Source organism: Syngnathus typhle, linkage group LG20 (assembly GCF_033458585.1).
Source record: "Syngnathus typhle isolate RoL2023-S1 ecotype Sweden linkage group LG20, RoL_Styp_1.0, whole genome shotgun sequence".
NCBI lineage: Eukaryota > Metazoa > Chordata > Actinopteri > Syngnathiformes > Syngnathidae > Syngnathus > Syngnathus typhle.
The window spans coordinates 1,451,350-1,472,210 of NC_083757.1; the positions used below are offsets into that span (position 1 = coordinate 1,451,350).

The 20,861-nt window shown below is 47.0% G+C and overlaps 3 protein-coding genes across 5 annotated transcripts; all 3 read right to left on the reverse strand.

Moving 5' to 3' along the window:
* Nucleotides 1–168: 168 nt before the first annotated feature.
* dennd3a (DENN/MADD domain containing 3a) lies at nt 169–10,405 on the reverse strand. 2 transcript variants are annotated; one of them, XM_061267787.1, is made up of 30 exons: nt 10,218–10,405; nt 8,908–9,001; nt 8,674–8,829; nt 8,456–8,588; nt 8,272–8,387; nt 8,080–8,210; nt 7,900–8,011; nt 7,630–7,749; nt 7,432–7,530; nt 7,242–7,361; nt 7,065–7,180; nt 6,846–7,001; nt 6,667–6,763; nt 6,491–6,594; nt 6,109–6,314; nt 5,887–6,046; nt 5,665–5,821; nt 5,378–5,594; nt 4,797–4,876; nt 4,536–4,715; nt 4,296–4,466; nt 4,050–4,179; nt 3,806–3,913; nt 2,831–2,928; nt 2,066–2,220; nt 1,918–1,984; nt 1,702–1,774; nt 1,505–1,623; nt 1,296–1,433; nt 169–1,205 (listed from the first exon to the last, which is right to left on the reverse strand). In XM_061267787.1, exons 2-30 carry the CDS (start codon nt 8,986–8,988, stop codon nt 1,011–1,013), a joined length of 3,795 nt encoding a protein of 1,264 aa, XP_061123771.1. In that variant the 5' UTR covers nt 8,989–9,001; nt 10,218–10,405; the 3' UTR covers nt 169–1,010. The 2 variants fall into 2 exon arrangements, with proteins under 2 accessions (XP_061123771.1, XP_061123770.1); XM_061267786.1 differs by having other exon boundaries at nt 8,456–8,591.
* A 200-nt stretch (nt 10,406–10,605) lies between these two features.
* On the reverse strand, nt 10,606–14,092 carry LOC133144828 (digestive cysteine proteinase 2-like). The gene is made up of 11 exons (XM_061267794.1): nt 13,900–14,092; nt 13,307–13,366; nt 13,145–13,237; nt 12,659–12,831; nt 12,298–12,559; nt 12,035–12,230; nt 11,743–11,936; nt 11,587–11,678; nt 11,331–11,492; nt 11,060–11,249; nt 10,606–10,997 (listed from the first exon to the last, which is right to left on the reverse strand). The coding sequence occupies exons 1-11, from the start codon at nt 13,946–13,948 to the stop codon at nt 10,810–10,812; spliced, it is 1,659 nt and encodes a 552-aa protein (XP_061123778.1). The 5' UTR covers nt 13,949–14,092; the 3' UTR covers nt 10,606–10,809.
* Nucleotides 14,093–14,509: 417 nt separating this feature from the next.
* Nucleotides 14,510–20,740, reverse strand: sh3bp5a (SH3-domain binding protein 5a (BTK-associated)). 2 transcript variants are annotated; one of them, XM_061267518.1, is made up of 9 exons: nt 20,411–20,739; nt 19,918–19,980; nt 18,533–18,661; nt 16,645–16,809; nt 16,362–16,492; nt 16,105–16,147; nt 15,500–15,704; nt 15,143–15,427; nt 14,510–15,051 (listed from the first exon to the last, which is right to left on the reverse strand). In XM_061267518.1, exons 1-9 carry the CDS (start codon nt 20,489–20,491, stop codon nt 14,879–14,881), a joined length of 1,275 nt encoding a protein of 424 aa, XP_061123502.1. In that variant the 5' UTR covers nt 20,492–20,739; the 3' UTR covers nt 14,510–14,878. The 2 variants fall into 2 exon arrangements, with proteins under 2 accessions (XP_061123502.1, XP_061123503.1); XM_061267519.1 differs by lacking the exon at nt 14,510–15,051 and adding an exon at nt 15,055–15,076 and having other exon boundaries at nt 20,411–20,740.
* Between the last annotated feature and the right edge of the window lie 121 nt (nt 20,741–20,861).

Sequence of the window (20,861 nt, forward strand, 5' to 3'; positions counted from 1 at the left end):
TTTAAAGAGGTGATTCATTTAAATAATTTTACACATATTGTATAAAAACTTGAACAAAGTTCTCTGGAGAGTATCTTGTTTTCCTCGGCCACTTTTTGGATAGCGTTTACAAAGAATAGCAACAGCGCCCTCCTCTGGTGGATGTGGTGAACAAACAACAAATGCACGTTTCCAAGTGTTTTTGTTGCACATAATGCGTTTACTGTTAAAAAGAGCTCAAGTACTTATGAATACCTTCGAACAAAGCATCACATTAAAAACAAGAACAGTACAAATGTGTTCAATTCCTTCCCTCCGCAACAGAAAGTGCCATTATATTGCAGTTAAAAACTCAATGTACAGAATACAAAAAATGCCTATGTATCTACAGTACAGATTAAATAGTGAGATATAATAAGATCATGTTTGAGGCATATTATGGCCTTAAAGTGTTTGTTTTTCTTTGGTTCATCTGCATTCCTTCATATAAGGATCGGAAATCTTCCCATGAAGAGTTCTCCGAAATGCCATGTCTGACTATTTGATTTTGTTCCTTTGATGCAAAAGTGAGGTATTTCTTTTTTCAAAAAGCCGATCATCATAAAAGACAAAAGTGTCAACTCCGCACTTTAGACAGAACAGAAGCAAAAGCGGCCATTGGTTCTGCAACAATATGACGCAAGAATGTTCTGAAGTTGTTGACTTCCCCATTTTGCATTTCAATGCAATGACAGAGTTGGGGGAAAAAATGCTTTTTTTTTTTTTTACAGGCAGCGATAACGTGAAATCGTACGGTTCATATTAGCGGTCAATAACTTGTGTAAGCTCAGGACTGGGTTCATGCGAGGTTTATAGCATCTTTACGACCAAAGAGGCGCCATGAATGCAAAACCCCCGAGCAGAATAAAATGTTCCTATAAACGGAATGAATTCACAGCTGGAGGACAGGCGAGCTTACAAAAGCCTCGGCGTAATACTGCGCTTGCTCCATACTTGTCACATGAGGAGCCGGCGATTGTAAACAACACTTGCTACTCCACCTTCCAGATGGCGATCTTCCCATCATGCTTGGCGGCGCCGCTGAGCACGTAGCGGTCCTCGGCCGAGCACAGCGCCGTCACCTTGTCGCTGTGGCCGTGCAGTTCCTTGACGACCTGCCGGCGCTCGGCGTCCAGGATGTACACCTTCCCTTTGCTGGACGAGCGGCCGACCGCGCCGATCCACACCTTTGGAGGGAAGCATTTTTGTGTCACTGTCTTAGATGATCCCAAGCGTACACAGAAAAAATATCTTGGACTATATCTTTGTGTGTTGACCTGGTTTTTCACTCTAATCATGCAGTGACATCCAGTGCAGTCCTGTAGCGCCACCCGGTGGTAGGGCTTTGATGCATCCTTGGTATGCCAAATGCAAACCTGTCCGGAATCCACGCATATGCTCCACACTTCCTCCCTCTGACGCACAAATTCACCTTTAAGTATAAACTATGAAGAAAAATGCTTGCAAATCTGGACCTGTGTATTACCTCAGGTAACAAGAGCACAGCGCTGAATGTGGCTGCAGAGCCTTTGTGTTGCTCGGGCAAGTTCAGACGGTGCTTTAAAGAGCCGTTCCTCCACACCTCCATGATGCTGTCCCTGGAACCTGGAGGAGGAGGTGAGAAAGCAAGCCAGAGCTGAATGCATTTCATTGGCTGGCTTTTTGAAGCACTGAGACACTTACAGCACCACAGGGTCACGTTGAAGCCGTGCACCGAGTGCAGGCGGTCACAGGACAGGTGAAAGCTCTTCTTCACCTGACACACAATGTGAATGAGGTTTTAGGGAGGAAACAAGGAGACACACTGGGAGTTCTTCACTTATTGTTTGGAGGGGCGCTCATATTTAAAATAAATCTAGCTAACCAGTAAAAAGATTTTTTTTCTGAATAAAACCTCACCTGCAGTGTGGAAACATCCCACACCATGACGGTTCCCTCGGCACTGCAGGAGTACGCCACCTTTTGACTGCAAGAACATCAGATGATGTCAAAATTCCTTGTTGTAGAACACCTTTCAGAACTCTGCATCTTGCCAGCATGGGTTCACCTGTATTTGTCCGTGTCCAGAGCGAGTCCGGTCACCTCGGACCTGTGATCCGTCAGCTGTCTGTTGCAGACCATGGCCACCATGCTGATGATGTAGATGACGGAATCCTCTGAGCCCATCCACACTTGGTCTTGGTCTACGGCTAGCATGCAGTTCTGAACCAACAAAGAAGGGAATGATGAGACATGGAATATAAACAGCAGCTGTACTTCCTCAATGTCTCCACTAGGTGGCGGTGATGTCACACAGTTCCACTACAATTTAGCAGTCATTCATTTTGAGCAGAGGAAAGTGGTCAGTTTGACACGCAACGTAACAGAAGGGTGGAATGTGCTTTGCCGGACTTTAGACTCTCTTGGTTTATAAAATGACTCAACTGCAACACAGATGAATGATCTACCTTGCAGGTTGAAGGAAGCGTCGCGCCAAGGTAACGCGTGACTTCATGTGACTGAAGTTCAGCGAGACGGCGGAGGCATAAAACACGTTGAAGGAAGAGGCCGGCAAAGGAGCCAAAGCGAATGGGGGGGGGGGGGAAACATGTTTATGCGTGGCTGATGTCAGTAGCATGCCTGTTTAACGCCCCAAGTCTGCCCGGTAACACAAGGCGGCCGGGTGTACTCAGGAGGTCAAACAACATTGGCAATTTCTTACGTGGACATTCCTTTCCATCTGCCGTTTGCAAACCCCTTTTGCAGATGAGGACATTTTTTTTTCACGTATTCTCTTTTTGCTGTCATTTGGGTGCATTTTGTACGTTTTTACCAATTTGGCGTTGCCGACTTGACAAGTGTGCGTGAGGGACCAGCTGGAGGCGTCAAACACCATCACCTTGCCACCGCTCACAGACACCCACAGTTGACCTGAAACAAACACACGGTTGCTTATCTGACCATACTTTTATCACCAATGTGTGACCGGCGTCTGTCACGATAGCGAACGAGAAGTTACGAGTGAGCTCCACCCTCCTGGTATGTTACAAAACAAACGTATCTTCCGCCCTTCTTTTGAAAATGACTTTTGAATATGCGCGGACCTGAAACGACTTCACCTGCAGAAGGTCACATTAACCTGTTTACATTTTTGCTATGTCAAAGGAACCAAAAATATCTCGGTCGGGAGCTCTTTGAGCCCGCTATGAAAAAAAATAATACAATGGGCCATGTACCAGACTAATTTAAGCAAATTAGTTTCTTACAGCAAACAAGGAGCATGAACCACCACCACAGACAGACCAAACTGCTTTGGAATCCAACTGTAAAAATGTTCTCCTTCTGTGACAAATGGAAATATTTGCTGGTCCAACCCCACCCTGCTTCAGTTAACGGTCCTCGACTCAAAACACGTTGGCGGCGAGGGAGCTGAAAGGAAGCTATTTGACGTGAGGGGAGGCAGCGCTGTGGCCGAGCGCCAGGAATTCAACTCCGTGACCTACATTCAAACGAGAGGCCGGCGGCCGTCTTCTCAATGCTCACGTTTGTTCTTTTCACCCACGCAGATGGCAAAGGGAGCCAGCCTGCCACCAGAAGGACGTCTTAAGTGGCACCGCATGCCAGCTGAAGAACATCCTTGAGGATTCCGACACCCACTTGTTTCAATAATACTTATTTTTTTAATTATGCGCTTGTTTCTATGATACACCAAAAAGGTCATTGTGACCCAAAGTCACCGAGTCAACGGAGGAAGGAGTGTCCGCCCGTGATGTGATAACAGAGGTCAGAATTGTTTCGTGTCACTTACCCGGCGTGTAGAGAAGAGCGTCGACGGCACGAGGCGCGGCCAGTTCCAGCGAGGGGTTAATCTTGTGCTTGAGCGTCTCGGCCGTCGTCCTGGGAACCATCATCGGCACTGGGGACACGCAAAGAACACAAAGCTGACGCGGAAAGTATTTGGAGCTCAAACAATAGCTCCGCTTAACAATCGGTAATCTAATCATGTTTATTATTTCATCTGGGCAACCGGTTTGATTTGGTTGTGGGCCTACCTTCCATTTTGATGCGGTCAAAGTGAGCCAGCTTGGAGGCGGCGTAAGTGGCCTTGCTGCTCTGAAGGCTCCCCACGACGGCGTCCATCAGCAAGGCATTGGTCAGAGCCTGCTGCATGTACTGGGGGTCCTAGAAAAAAAGAAAAACTCTTGCCATGATGCCTGCTAGCCAGAAGCTGAGCTGCATTGTTGTTGTTTACAGACTAAGCGTGTCGATTGTGTACACGTTGCGACATTGGCCGTTACCTTGTGCTGGTCGGCCAAGTCCCGTCCGGCCCACATCTCTTTGACCATCAGGTTCCACAGTTCCGTCTCCGTCTTCAAATTGGCCTCAAAGGCCTCCTTCCTGCCCCGCACGCGCAGCTTCAAGGTGGGGATGCGCAGGAGCAAGAAAGGAGCCGAGGACACTTTTACCTCCTGCAGGGAAAAACACACACAAGTTAAGCATGTTGTTGCATGGCTGTCATAACCTTTTTTTTGTTTTACCTCCAAATCCCTGTACTGCGCCACCTCCACGTAGCCGGGCCGGCCGTCGGTCAGGAGGAAAAGCCGCCGTTGGGTCATGGCGATTTTGCCCACGCCGCGGCTGGTCTTGACCGAGGAGGAGAGCTTGAAGACGCACTCGCTGGGTTCGATGTGCTCCAACACAGACGCGGGCAAGCATACCTGAGATGCCAATAAAAAATTACTTGTTCTATTCTATAAAAAAAAAAAAGATAGTTTTTCTCTGAAGTGTTGAATACGCACCTCTTGTGCCTCAGCCTCGGTTTCTTTCCAGATGGTGTAGAAAACACGAAACAAGTCGGGTCCAACCTGCTTCTGATGCCCTAAAATGAACAACAAAAGAATTCTCTTTTATTAGAACGCGTCATATCAAAACCTATATCGACTCCTCACGGGTAGCTTCATGAGGAAAAACAAACAAGAGGAGCCATTTTTGTTCGAGCAAGCGGGCGCTGAGAATAAATGACAGCATTCCACTTTTACGGGCCGTCTAAATAAACAGGGTACAAAGAAGAAAAGAGTTACGGCGACATGGAACTCTTTCCGACTCCCCCCCCACCGCTGGAATAATATTGACCGTCTCCAGGTGTCTCTTATCTCTTCTTCTCGCCTTGTTTTAATCACTGGCAAGGAATGCGGTCAGGTCACAGCGGCAGCTCTTTACTAAACAGCCCCGAGCAATTCTCGCGTCATGCAGTGCAAAGAAAAGAAATACAATATCACGATGGATCAGAATCTGATATTATAGAAAGGACTATATACATATTTTTTTAAATGTGAGCAAATCCTTCATAGAGACTCCTTGGAGATCAACTTTGACTTACCAACAGTTAGAGCGTCAAAAAGCCTGTAAATGGTCCCCTGGTCTTTGACCATCCCCGATTCCTGGACGCACTTGACAAACTCGTCCAGCTGCATGTACTTTTTGGGCAGCTGGAAACGTTTCACCGTGCCTTCCTCGGGCTTACTGTCGTGTCGCTCGCGTTCCTGGTCCCGCTTGAGGCGGCTGATGAGACGCTTGAGTTCCGTCCGCCTGTCCGCCTGCCACGAACCCATTCGCGGTCAACGGGATTAAAAGCAGAACATGAAAAGTTCCGCAGATAATAAGCACCTGCAGACGGTCGGATTCCGACAGCGAGTCCACCAGAGATTTGACCATCTGCAAAGGGAAGATGTCCGAGTCGGTCTTGTAAAGACTCTGGAAGTCCTCCAAAGCGTCCAGACGTCTGTTTGACACCGTGTTGACTAAACCACGCAGGTAATGGTACCTGGACACATGGGGGGGGGGAACGTCAAGAGCTTGAAACACGTCAACTAAGTATCTTGTCATTACCTGGCCAGCAGAGCAGCTTCATCGGGAGCAGTGGCGCTTATGACCTTGCCCAGACTCGTAACCATTTCCGCGTAATAATTTTGGACATAATGATAGGCCAAAGGGGGCGGGAATTCGGGAAGGCGGAAAACCATCACGGGTTTCTGAGGAAACTTCAAGCCTGGGATGAAGAAGGAAGAACTCAGCAGTTGATACGAGGTCATCTTTCCAGCACGCACACACCAGAGTCGGGGGTCATCTTCCGGAGAGAAGCCGGCCTAAGTGGGCTGATGCCGTTGAAAGATTCGTGGGGCGACTGGTCCAGGTTGGGCATGCTGGCCCCCAGCCGCCTGCTGAGTCGGTTGTCCGGGCTGGCGTAGCTGCTGTAGCCGTTGCGGGACAACTCGGACATGGGCGGACGCCGGGACGTCTCGGTCACGCCGCGGTTCCTGCACGACGGCCGACAAATGTCACAGAAGGAGGACCGAGATGCACAGTCAGGAAGTTGATAAAGCTCAAGCCAAGACATTGCATTCTGACCACATCCACGCGTTTCCTGCCCGTGACTTTGAGACTGAACGCTCGAAGCGATTTGCAATTGTATCGCCACGATTGTCGAACATACCTGTGCGCTTGGTTGCGCGTGTTCAGCTCCATGCGGCTGAAGCTGTCCTGTTTCCTGTTGAGCCTGTCTCGCAGGAATGAGTGAAAGATGTGTGTGTCTAAAACCTGAAAGCGGAACACACACAAAATGAAAAAAGACAGTCTTTGCGTGACATGCTGACGGAATTCATTGGGTACCGTTTTGTAGAAGGCTTGGTCCGCTGGCTCCCTGGTCCGCAAAAACTCCTCGCTGTTAAAAACTCTGTGCTCGTGGTTTAGAAAGTCCTGCACGGCTCTGGTAGAAAACACACGATGGATTTTTTTTTCATTTGGATATAGAAGCAAACATTAACATCCAGCATACGGTGGACACGTGCCTGAAGATGTTGACCAGCAGCTCCAGGGAGATGTTTTGTATCTGCTTGTTGAGTCGTCTCTGCCAGACCCGCCGCTGAGCTTGCATGGCCATGGCGTCGGTGGGCCTTCCCAGGTGACACAGCTCCAGGTCGTAGTGGAGCTGCAGCGACTCGGCTCTTCGCGCGCAAAGTTATTTTACGATCGAGCCGTTGCCCGTTGATACAGTTCGACATTGTTACCTCGAAATAAAACACTCGGCCGCGCTCAGAGGAATCACGGGGAGGTCGACGTCGTCGGCGCAGGACGACTGAATGATACCGTCGTCGATATTCACCAGGATGAGACCTTCCGTCTCCTGGGAATAAACAAAGAGTTAAAGTTCATATGAGGTCCGGATGAGGATTTTTCGGACTCACCGCAGCCACTTCTTCAAAGTGACTGATGTGGCAGCCCATCAGGAAGGCGGTGGGCGCCATCAGGAAGTCCAGCATTCCTCGAGACAGCACGGGAACGTAAGGGTGCTGCCAGGTGAGCGGCTGCGTCGGGACGGAAAAGGAAGCGCCATGAGAATTAGGAGAAACAATTCCTTGTTTTTCCATGACCGACCTGCAGATAGAGCAAGAGGCACTCAGCAACCAGAGTCAGTCTGGCCCAGTCGGATGAGAAGAAGACCAGACGTTGCTCTTGGAGCATGCAGGACAAGATCTGTTGAAATAAAAATAAAACAGGAAAGGGGTGTTCAACAATTTAATAACTTGCCCAACACTAGCTGTCCTTGCTGCGTTCAAACTCCAGGAATGTTACCTGAAGGAGTGTTGGATGTGAGAAACACAGCATAGGCAGGTGCAAGTCCACGTCGATGATGGGGCCGTCCTGGTTCTCCCTGGATGGGAGAACCACTAGCAGGGGACGCAGGCTAAAGGACTGAAAACACACAAAAAGATTGAGTGTTAAACAGAGTAAAAAAAAACAGACTGTACTTCTTTACAGCGTGGCTAACTTGAACGCGATTGCTAACCAAAACAGCAGCGCATGTTAAGACTCGTGTTTGCCCCCCCCCCCCAATTTCCTGACCACGTGTAGCTGTCCAGGAGGCGGTAACGGGACGAGGGACAACTTGGCGGAAAACTCCTTCATGGTTTCCGCTAAATCCACTTGTCTGCCGGGTCGCAACTGGACCAGCAAACTAAAAGAGGGTCAAGAAGACGCGTCGGTCGTTGGCCTTTGAAAAATGGCAACGCTCGGGGGTGTTACCACGACAAGCAGTCCCTCAAGGCGTTGTAGTAGGGCAACTTGGAGATGACGCACACGGCGTAGGGAGCGAAAAGACGACATTTCGAGGAAATCCAACGATGGCCGTTCTGGATGGAAGCTTCCTGATAGGGCTGCACAAACAACCAATCAGAAAGCACCACTTGTTAACCTTGTCTTGGAAAGTGCACCGACCTGTACGGCTCTGTAGTACTGCGCCACAACTCCATGAGTTCGATTCCCCAAAAGGTCGGTAAAAACCAGGAAGTGATACGCGTCTTCTCTCTGCTCATTGGACAACTGAAGACCACCTGAGCAGCAAAAATAACAAGTGAAAATGGCTTGGTTTACAACACCCGATAAGTCATCGCAGGGGTACCGGGAAAACAGAGCTGGGGCAACGCGATAAGGTCCAGATCCTTCGGAACGCTGATGTCCTCTGTTGCCGAGGATACCTCCGAGTGATTGGCGGCTTCCCCGTTATGTGCGGAATCTGGAGCACGGTCCCGTTTCTTCTACAAGAGTGGTTGAAAGGTTCCAAAAGGTTGAGAAAAAAAAAAACCCCAAAAAAAACCATAGTTAAAGATTCTAAATGACCTTCTTGATGAAGCTTCTCCGCCGCTGCACACGGCTAAAGGAAGGACCAATCACATGACTGGAATTGGTCTCCTTGGAGACAAAAGGCGGGATATGGACCTGCAGAACCTCTGCATCCAGAAGGGGAAATTCCACAAACTTATTTTGTTGATGAAGCTGGTCAAAAGAAAAATGGAAACGCTATTAAAATGATTGACACAAAACAAAATTCTTCTTAATGTTCATGATGAATACCTGGTATAGGTCCCGGAGCTTCTCACTGGAGGCCCCGAGCACCACGCATGCCTCCAACAGTCCCGAGGGTAGTTCCGCCATTGCAACACACGCACTGAAAAGAAACACAATGAGAGGTGATGACATCACAGTAATAGTTAGTCAAAGTTTACGCTACCCCACCATGAGGCTCACCGACCTCCCTGATGAAAATGATGACTCGCTCCAGTTTCCAGTAACATGTGAGGCTCCAAAACCAAGCCGTGAAAACGCAGCGCAATTACCCCATGATGTGGTGACACGCACACGTTTGCGTATAAATACACAAAACTAGTATTTTGAGGCTCCACTTGCCTTTTCCAAGGAAAATGCTTCTAAAGTTGCTACGGTGAGAATAACCCAAGACCTCATCTCAAATGCTCTTTTATTGTTTGTCTTACTTAACCTTCAAAAAGTGTTTTTGCTTTCGTTCATTCCAGCCTCCAGCTGAGCGTGTCATGGAAACGCACACTTCAATCACCCCCTGTGAGGTTTGTGGGAACAAAACATCAAAACACAAGCTCTTAATAAAATGCAGATGGGATTCGGACACGACTCTGTTGCTGACTCCAGCAAGGGGCAAAAAGCAGCTGGTGCCATTTTGTCTTGTTGCATTTCGACGATTATGGGAAGTGACAACAGTCTGAGATTCTTAGGTTGACTTTTGTGACGATGGGTGGACAGTTACCACATGTTCCTGTTTAGCACTTCTAGACGTTTGCACTGACTCAGCAGCTGGTCCAAAGTGCTTTAGGAACGTTTTTATTGCATGCCAACAACAAACTTCCAAATAGGAATGAAGCTGAGCATAGTCGGAGTGGACAAAAGAAGTTTAGCCTCATAACTTCTCATCAGGTGTTTAAAAGAACTAAAATAAGCCCACGTGGACGACCAAAAGACAATTTTAAAACTTTCCTGTTATGTCACAGGGGGGCATATTAAATCTTATATTGTGTATATATATTTTTTGGATACTTGATTTGATTTTGCATTCAATTGTCACTGTTCTATAGTTTATTTAGAGACTACACAGTATGATCTGGATCAGTTTGGACCAAAGCCAAGATTATGCACATTCATAATAATTGCAATTGTCTGACAATAACGATTGGATGGAAAAAAATGCAGGAATTTCTCTTTGTAAGTGTAGATCCTTTCTGTTTTACTGTTTTGCATCACCACTCAAAGAGCAAATGTGCATGTTTGAACATCTTTGTAAAAGTTCTGGTGCCAAAACGGGCCAGGTTGGTAGTCGTGAAGAACAAGGCAGTTGTCACATTCAAATCACTTACCTTCAATCTTTACGTTTCTGCAGACAAACTGCTATTTCCACATAGTCCTTCTGCCATTCCACGTCACGAGCGCGATCCAAAGGTGCTTTGTCTTGCTTTCACACTCGAGTGGGAGTGAATTTAGTGGAGTGACGAAAATGTCAAAGAAACGACGATTGCCCGCTCGAATGGGAAATTCATTTCAAGTGACAGCCTACATCCGGGTAGGCGTTTCAACATTAAAGCAATTTCCTGTTCGGTTCCGGGTGTACAGAGAGGATAAAGGTGCAATGGCGCCACCTGCTGGAATAGTATACAATTCATTTATATTTCATGCAAACGCCAATAACCACGGCATGTTCATTTATGAACAATACAGTACATAATAGCGGATTCAGAAACAAAATGATTCACGCTGACAAATTTTATTTCTGCACATTTTCTCACTCATTCATTCACAGGCAACTTGAATAGTGGCATTCAAAAAAAATCTCCCAAATTTAAAATTCCAGCATCACGTAGTTTAAAATCAAAATGAAGAGCGACTCCATTGATTTCTTTCATCAGAAGCAAATTGAATATCTTATGGTTGTGGCACAAGTGACAGAGTTTTCTAGGCTAATGTGACGTAGGTGGCGTCGGTGGTAACGCCGCAATTATTGTCTTTGCTGGACATGAGGATGTAGCCGTCGTTGCCCCAGTAGGTGGACCATGAGTTCTTTACCAACCAGTAGGGCTCTCCGTTTAAGGTGCCGTACCCCACGGCGAGCACGGCGTGGTCAAGTGAATCGGTGGTGTTACCTGAGGAATAAGAAAATTGCGTGGATTCATTTTGCATATCGACATGAATTGTATTGTCATACCGCAGGCGGGTTCATAGTAGACGCCGTGGCTGTAGAAGACGAAGGATCTGTGCCCGGCGTCGATGCTGATGGCCACGGGTCCGTTCTTGAACAGCGCCAACCTCAGCGCGTCGGCGTCGCCCGACGTCACGTTGGTGTAGCTATGGACGTGCGCCGTCAGCTGCGATGCGTTGGCGTGGCAAAAGCCGTTCTGTGTGCCCACGAGAGTTTTCACGCACGGTGTCGAATGAAGCTTGAGATGGTTTTAAAATGCTAAATGATATGTTCTCACCATGCCCATATATGCACCATAGGTCTCGGTGGTGGCGATGCCTCCGTGTTTCATGATCCACTCGTACGCGCGCCACTCCTCGCCGCCGTCGCAGCCGTTGTTACCAAAGCCCCACGTGCAGTCCACAAGCATCTGCTGGGAGAGAACCTGCAGGGAACCCGTCTGGGGGGGGGGGGGAAACAATAATAAAGGATGATATATTACGCAACAGAATGATATTATTTGCATAAAGCCATTCTTGTGGATTTTTATTAACCTTCAAAAAGAGAGCTCCTTCTAAAGCCCCCGTGGTGGCAAAGCTCCAGCAGGAGCCGCAGATGGCCTGGTCCTTCACTGGCGTCACAGCGCCTGTAATAAAAAAATGAAAAAAAATAAATGAAAGAGTTCAGGAACGGCGGGGGGGGCGACTCACCGTAAAGGCGCCAGTCCAGTGACTCGGGGACTTTGACTCCTTCATATTTGCGGGTGGGGAATGGGCGTCCTCGGTTGGGGGTCTTTCCGCCCTTGCGTCCCCTCATGGCGGCCATCTCCGACATGGTGCGGTCCGACAGGGAGTTGAGCGCCAATGTGAAGGACAGTCCCGCTCTGTTCTTGGAGTGGACGTATCTGCAAGGAGACCCGATGCAAATTCAATCTTTCAAAAATGCCCACTGACAAGTTTGGATAGAAAAAACGAAAATAAAAAATGAGCAAGGCCCGCCCACCTGAGATTGTGGAGAAAAGCCTGCTCTCTCTCCTCGTGCTCCCTCTGGTCGCTGTACTGACGCTCAAACTTCTCCTTGAAATGGTCGAAGATGCGCCGCGAGTGGCCCGAAGACGACGTGTGGATGAGATCTTTCATGGGATTGGCCAGCATGTGATGCTCCACTCCTGGACCGGGGAATCCTCCACAAGTCATACCTGTCCAATATTTTTTTTTTGTTATCATACTGCCCTCATTTTTATTTACTTTTTTTTTTTGGCAAACCTTCTGGGAGGGAGAACACCATGGGGTCCACGTTGGACGAGAACTCCTTATAATCCACCAGGTACTTGTCAAAATGGGAGCCCAGCAGCGTGTTGTAGCCCATCATCTCGTAGTGCAGAGGCGTGGGCGGATCCGTCCGGCCGTCGGCCCGTTTCTCCGATCGGGTCACCCAAAGCGTGTAGGTGTTCTTCTTGTTGCCAACGGTGGTCACGTTCTGCCACACTTCACATAGGGAGCCGCTATAGTACTCCATCCTTAGGAACTGGGGAGGAAACACAAATACTCAGAGATGAAGTAGAAATAAAAACAAGGATGAAATCATAGATGTCATCAACAAAGGAACGGAAACCGTGACAAAGACCTGAAAGCCGTCCACGTCGGGCAGGGCCGCTTGGGTCTTGACGGGTTCCTCCTTGGTCCCGTTGACCTGGAAGCATTTCATTACGTTCAGCTCTTCCTCGGTGGTCTCGGGGGTGATCTTGTAGGAAACCCCCCATGGCTGCTCGGCCCCCAGCTGGTATGTTGACACTTGTCCTGTTGGAATAAATGAGATGATTGATTTGGATTCAATGTTGACATGGAAATACACTGCTAATGTCAGGAAACATCTCGATTTTCCTTTTCATGTGAAGCTTTTTCTGAATGTTTAAATCCCAATGCTTTGTAAAACCAATCAGAAAAAAAACACTAAGTTGTCTATTGCACAAATGTAAATAGAACAAGGTCACATGAGATTGCAAGATGATGAGTAAAAAGGGTTTCTGTTCCACTCCGGTCGTTTGCATGCAATACAGTGTGCTTTCTCGGTTTCACAACCCGCCAAGAATGAAGAAGAAAAACCACTCACCATGGTAGTAGTCTATACGGCTGGACTTTGCCTTCAGGTCAAACCAGGCCTCAAAGGGCTCCCGAATTTCAGCATAGGGCAACAAAATCACTCCTGTAGGGGAACATTATCATGAGATAAAGCGCTGATGACAAAAGCAAACAGTGAATTGTTTTTGCTCACCTTTCACGTGATAAGCACGGCCAAAATCGGGAAGGGAAGGCAACGCTTTTGCTTCAGAACCTGCAAACAAAGATAAATTGATCCAGACGAGACTTATTGAGAGCAAAGGTAAGGAGATGTGTTTACATGATGCACAGATAAGATTAACTTAATCTTGTTTTCATCCATTGTAGTGCAAAATAGCAGGAATGACTGTCTCGTGGAAACAATTAGCCCACAGTCAGCCACTTCACTAATCACATTGTGTTTTGTGTCGTTTCAGGTTGGCCAATGATTGACGTCATACATATGTCGAATTAAAGGGCATATTCTATATGCAAATTAGGGTACCACACGATATGGATAACCTCATTACTTTTTGCTTGAACGGGAAGCAGACTTTAAATGAACAGATTTATAAATGGATTTTGGTATTGGATTTTGTTTGTCTTCTTTTTTTGACGTAAACTTTGCTGTTAGCGTTAATGCAGAATACTGCAAAAAACAAATCAAAACGTTGACTGCCATGAAATAATGACAACTATTTCGATTAAAACAATATAACGTCATATTCGTTTCCAACCCTGAGCTAATTATAAGCACGGTAGCCTTACCCAAGACAGTCCACAGCAGAACGCCAACGACGAACCACAACTGCGTCATGTTCCGATCACTATATTAGATTACAACTATAAAAGATTAAAAAACAAACGTGAGGATCTACATCAAAACAAGACGCATCTCTACAAACTGACTCATTCACACGTAAACAAAATCAGAACCATGGGGGTCATTCCTTTTCGCTGTCCAATCACAGAAGAGTCCGTAAGTGTGTTGCCCAATCAGATAGAGAGAGGGCGGGCTTTGTCGGCGAATCATGTGATTCTTAGTCATGTGATCATTTTTCCGCAGCAATGGAGAAAAAAACGCTTATAGTGTATTTATTTGAACGGAAACTTGCTAAACAGTCCTATTTCGTCCTATCTTTCAGAATACATCTTTCGCTAACGTAACAAATAACACACAAAGTCACGTTTTTACATTACATATATGTGCTTTTTTTGTTTTGATTAAAATGCAATGAATTTAAACTATTTAATCCGCTATTTATATTGTTTATGCTGAATACTGAAAGGATTTAAATGGAAGACAAACAAATGAGAGAATTTCCATAATGCATAGCTCATTCTAAAATGTGTTCATCTATGGAGTGAAAAAAAATAATCACCTAAAGCACACATTTATTGCTTGTTATTTTGCATTAAACATGAACAACAAACACCCAATAATGTTCAAATACAAGAAGACTATAAATACAGGTCAATGTGCACTAGAGGGAGCTATTCAGCATTATAAAATATAAGCACAATTCAAAAACAACACTTTTTTGCTTTACTTTGCGAATTCCTCATTTTGGGACTGCAGTCCTTAACATGATCAAATTGCAGTATGAGTAGATGAGTTCTTGTGAAGCAAGGAAGATTACGGGAGATGCGGTCCTTAGATGAGCACTGATACTTGATTATTTAGTCACTGGATGCATTCAAATGGCTACACTGTCATTTATGGCACTTTTTATGGAGATCATCCCGGTTAGACGCTGTTGAGTAGGGGAGAGTTTGACGGTAGGGGGAGTTCATTGCTCAAGTGTTCTGTCTCCTTTTTATCCTCCATGTCATCATTGTCTTGTTGGGTGTGTGCAACGGTCACGTTAAGCCTGCTCAGGTTGCCTTCCAATGTGGCTTCGGCGCCCTCTGCTCGCTCTCCTGCAGGCCGAAAGGAGAGGCTAACCTTAGTGACATTAAAAGGTCCACTTTGAAATGTTTTTTTTTTCTTATTGAAATTGTTTGCACCCACCTCTCTCCTGGTCACAGTCCGGGGAGGAGGCTCCGCTGCACTGGCTCCGAGGGCCCAGAAGAGGCGAGCCATGGGCAGAACCGCACGGTGAGTCTGTGCAGTGAGAGCTGCACGGGCTGGCAACATCCAAAGCACCGGAGCAGGAAGAGGATGGGGAGGAAGGTGTGTGGAGAATGGAGGTCTCGGACGGCGGTGAGGGCATGTCCAGGGTGGCGGAGGTGGACGGACTGGATGAGGGGGACTGAGCGTCTTCCTCTGAGTCGTCGTCCATGGACACCGACACCACTGCGCACACGTGAAACACAAAATAAAATCAGTTTGAATTAAACCTCAAGATTTTTCGATCGCGGCACTCACTCGATATGCCGTCGCAATCCACGGAGAATCCCTCGAGGTCCTCGCCGTCGAGCTCGGCCCCAACCCCCCGCCCTCGGGTCTCCACGGAGCGGCGCTGGGCGTGGATTTCCTCGGAGATGCTTTCCAGGCGGCGAAGGGCGGCGCGGTACTCGGCTTTAGCCCCCACCAGCTTAGCCTGCCTCTCGTCCACGTGACGCTTCAGTTGCTAAAATGAAATTATCACCGTAAGATCAATGCTAGTTTTTACCAGCCTGAGTGAGAAGGTTTCAATATCTTTTTTGTTTTGTTTGTCAGTTTAACAGTAAACCTTAACAGGATGTGACAAACAATGTCAAAGTTAATCAATCACTGGGCCGGTTTGAAGAAAGGTAAATATTTAAACTACATTTCACAGTGATACATTCCGACTTCAGGAGAAAAAAAAACAAACAGAACAAAGATGACATGAGTACGTGATGCTCACTTCAACAACATCCTTTGCCCAGCTCCGATCAGGATAATTATTGGTTAAACAGGAACTAAAACGCAAACACGATTTGCATAATGGAGCGGTGAACACCGAATGTGCTTGACTTCATTCTGCGTGTCGTGGTGCACGCACGTACCTCAAGCTGGAGATAATACTTTGCTTTCAATTCAAAATACGGCCTGCAGGGGGAGACACAAAGAAGGCAAAGAGTGAGTGGGGGAGGAAACTAAAAAAAACCACTCCACTCTGACCACTGGCATTCCTGGGCTCTTACAAAAGCCAGTTACACCCCGACAAGTCAGAAGAGAAACATCTGGACTTGATCAACACAGCCCCGTTTTGCTTTGCCTCTGGAAGCGCACACAAGAAGGCGAAACAAAAAATTAGACCCACTTTGATTTGTTGATGGAGCGTTTAAGTTTCTTTTCCAGTTGCTTCATGTGGCTGATGCAGGACGTGTAGTTGGCCGCCGTCGTCTTGTGCTCGGCCTCGCTGCGCGTTCGGGTTTGCTCGGCCTCCATTACCTGCGCAAAAGCGGAGAAGTCGATTCGATAAACAAACTACTCATAGTGACAGTTGCGGCTATAGAAAAATGTAGAGTCTTCTTGTTTAAACTATTTATCAAGCATGCGTCCAAACATATGTGAGGTTTTCGATGTCAAGCGCACCCACCCACCCTCTGCGTGGCATGATTAAGCATTTCCTGCCAGGCCGAGTCAAACTGACGGCTGTCCTCCTCCAGCAGTCTCTCCTCGGCCAGGGAGATTGTCTCCTTGGCGGCCCGCAGGATCTCCACCGCCCGATGGAACTCCTGGGTGGCCTTCTGGGCTTCGACCTGGGCCTGAAGGAGGACGGAGGTCAAAAAAGGGCACAAACAAAAATATTTGTGACTGTCGGTGGGCTCCTCCAACTCATGCTCGCTGTCAATGGGACTGTTATTCCCATCGCGCCTCGCGGCCCACCACCGACATTCATATTTAATCACGGCCGATACAAAAACTGGATACAGAATTCTACGCTTACATTTTTGCCCTCAATAGGATTGTGTGATGGAATCGGCACCATACAGAGTGTGTTTTTATGGGATTATAAAAAAAATAGTTTTTGAATGCATGATTGTTTTTGGCTGATGTTGCAAAAACAATGCCGTTAGAATGGTGCATTCATGTTACATATTGTGCTGGACAGGATAAGGCGCTATAGCCACAACGGAAATATCATGATTGCGTCATAAATTTAAGATGGCTAAGTGAGATTGAGGAAGGCGTAAAGAAATTTGCTTTAGGGCAAAAATGGTACCAATAGGTTTTGATGTATTTATGACTTGTTTTGGTAACAATTGAATGGTTATTGAAACAAGTTTGCTCCTCTTGTTGACCTCTTCAAATATAAAACTGGAACATTTATTTTATACGGCCAATTAAAGTCATTTCAAATATTTTTCGTTTTTGGTCTTCATTAAAATATGTTAGCATTTGATCTTGCAATAGTCAGTGGGAGTTTAAAGCTGGGTAACGTTTGTTTCCCACGCACCCCCCGATCGCCTGGTGTCACGACCACCAGTCGGGGTCACCCCCGACTGAAGATAGCCCCCCCAGCAATGACGTCAGCGGGCGCAAAGGCGACACCACCTGCCTTGACGCTGTCATGATATCCAAGGCGAGTGAAGATAGCACGTTGGGTGCGATCTGCTCTGCTCGATGTTCCAAACTGATTGCGTGACTTGTGTGACCCATTTCCCAGGCTATGCAAGATCATTAATGGTGTGAGGACTACAAAATGAAATAATCACTCACTCGTTTTGTCAGGGTGGAAGTTTAAAAAAAAAGAAAAAACAGCACACTTCCTTCCCATTCTGGGTTATGTCACATAAATAGCTCTGCCTGCCAAAAGCAAATATTATCGTCACACTAATAATAATAAATCTTGGAGACACAAAAACCTGATTTGACAATTTTTCTCTTTACCAGTTCGTCAGCACTTGAGTCCGCAGAATACACGCACATGCAACAGACAGACACTGTTGGACAAGACAAAAGACAGGACAGCTCGTGCAAATCTCCACATGGCGACTCCCCCTTCTCAAATTTGTTGGAATGTAAGTGGAAAAAAACATGGTGCTTCCAGAGGGGGGAGGGCAAATAAAATGAGCGTGCACGTGTGACACGGTCAGGCAGGCATTTGGATCTCTCCCAAGTGGGTCACGTTTGAAATATTAAACGTCGCCGTCTATAAATCATAAGCGGACAATACGCCGGATGAACCCTGAGGCCTTCATCGGCTTTGCGTGGTGGTGGTTAAGCCCCCTTGAAATACGCGGACGCGCGTTCTGATCCCCCCTCACGCGCACTTTGGTCCCATCCCACGCGGCAAACGGTGGCGTCGAATCACACCATCTATTTATGTTTTGACTGCACGCCAATGACACGCAAGTTTAGCATACAGAGGTGCTTTAAAAATAGACGTCACGTGTGGACGCCGGCCTTTTAAGTCGATATGAGATGAGTTCTTTCAAGCGTCTCGCACTTAATCCGCTTTCCAACTCATCCAGTGTGTGCGTGTACCTGTCTGGCTACTTTGCGAGCCTCCCAATAAGGTTTGGAGTCCTCCACGGCCCGTCCGATCTTCTTCACCTGCTCGTCCAGCTTGACGGTGGCTTCCACCAAGACGGCGCGGAAGCGTTGGCGGAATTCCTGCACGGTTTAGGCGGGTTTAGTGTGGGCCCAATTGTGCAAAGATGAGAGCTAAATTCCTCTAAGCGCTGTCATGAGGCCAGCGTGGTTGTGGTTTTTTCGATTAAAGCGGCCAAGCTACTCTTGGAAGGAGTTCAATGTGATTTGAAGTAGCGGGAGGGAGCTGAATCAGTACTCTGGATTCCAAATAAAATTCTTGCTGTCATCAGTGCTGCACACAATTTTCCTTGTTGTTATTGTTACGTTGGGCCGCAGCATCGAAGGAGGTCTACTCCAATGTATTCATCGATATGAGAAGAAAAGTGTGACAACTGCATTGAATCGGACGACCACTTGCGATTCCGCTGACGAAGCAGTTCTGATCATTGAAGTCGTGACGAACCCGTTTAAAGCGCGTACGCCGGCGGCGGCGGCGACACCTGTATCCTGTTCAGTGACCTCGAGGGCGGAAACACAGGAAGTGTGCTTCCCTGTGACATCACAGCGTTCCCCCACGGACCCAGCATGGAGGGCCGTTGCTTTTACGCTTCTCTTTTTCCGAAAGAACAACTTGAGTCGTGTTAACACATATCAATGTAGTAAAGTCAAACTACTGTTCTTGGTGGTTGGACTGAATTGACTGCATGGTGGGAAGGGAGTGGCGGAGCAAGAATGGGAAAACCGCAATCTCCGGACTGTTTTGCCAGCGACTAATTTCATCCTGCCGCACGGCTAACTACAAGAATGGCCGTGGAAACTAAAAATGCTTGGCATCCATTTTGGATAGTTGGTTTGTTTTTACAGGAAGGATAAGGGTTGTTTATGGGAGACACTTGGGACTCTCACAAGTGTCCCAAATAGAACAAAGTCAATGTGAGGACAGACAAGACATCGAGATTTGCTTAAGATAACACCATCCAATCGTAGTCGCTCTTCACAGAGGATAAAGAATATGTGTATTGTTATATCTGTAGCACGCCACCATGTGTGTTTAAAGATCTGCTGCTTGAAGTATTATGAAACCACGGCAACTGCCAAAGTGCTGCTTGTTGCAAAATTAGCATTGCTAGCATTATTCGTCGTTTTTTTCCATCTTTGCAAGGCGTTCACAGAGGAACTATTTTGAGATACGGTTCACGTTGCTAGGCAATTTTCGAAAGCATTAAGCCAAACGAGAAGAATCATCTCTCCCTGTTGCTTGGAGGATCTCTAAATGCGTTTAGGCAAGGCAGAAAAGTGCTCCGTGACAGCGGAGAAAGAAGTCTTCTGTTTATTACCTCCAGCTCGCTCTCCCAGCGATTGATGTCATCTGTGGACTGGTTTAACTTCTCCAGCTCTCCCTGTTTGCAGTAAACACAGATGGAGACAAACACGGATTGGATCAAGGTTAAAAGCGGGTTCTCTTGATGAAATTAGCAGAGTTGGCTAAGGCATGAAAACACACATTGTGGGAGCGCACTGATGCTTTGAAATGCGATATATTAGGCGTGTGTCTTATATAGCACAGTTTCATCCAAATACTTCAAGGATTGAGAATCAGGAGGACTTGATAGCATTTTACACGATTAGTTTTGTGGGGACCCTCCCGTCTCATCGGTTACCATGACGACTGGAGGCATAAGCAGACAGATAATGAACAACATCACATAGACATGAAGCTGGATAGCAGGGAATTTGAAGAATCAAGCAACTCCCAGAATTAGTTGTTGCAAACATTCTGCAACAAAGTCATTAAAAGTTTTCCATTTTATCACTTATAAGTCATCTCACCTGGATTCTTGGGTCAACCTCTTCCTCCTCAGCACCTCGGCAGTCTTCCTCAAAATCGGTCCCGTTTTGCAAAGGCTCCATTGTTATTTAGATTGTCCTCAGCCCGTTTAGAACCCAGTTCGACATAGGGTGGAGTGGGCTGGTGGGTAACCGGGTGTCAGCCAAGGATGAGCCCCCCACTCTTCACCCAGCGTGGCGTGCATCGGGCTCTTTGGGCGCTTCTCCGGGATGCTGCAGGGGATCCCTGCACGCCTGTCTGGCCGCGGGGGAGCCAGCCGACACACTGCCGTGGATCACAACCTCAGGGACCCAAGTCGACAGAAGGGAGGAAAGCAGTCAAGTGTGATGACACATATAAATGCAACATCCGGTGATCGCCTTCAAAATAAATGTAGAGGAATGTAATTAGGATATGACACATTTACTTTACGCACGCGCTCGCGTGATGTTT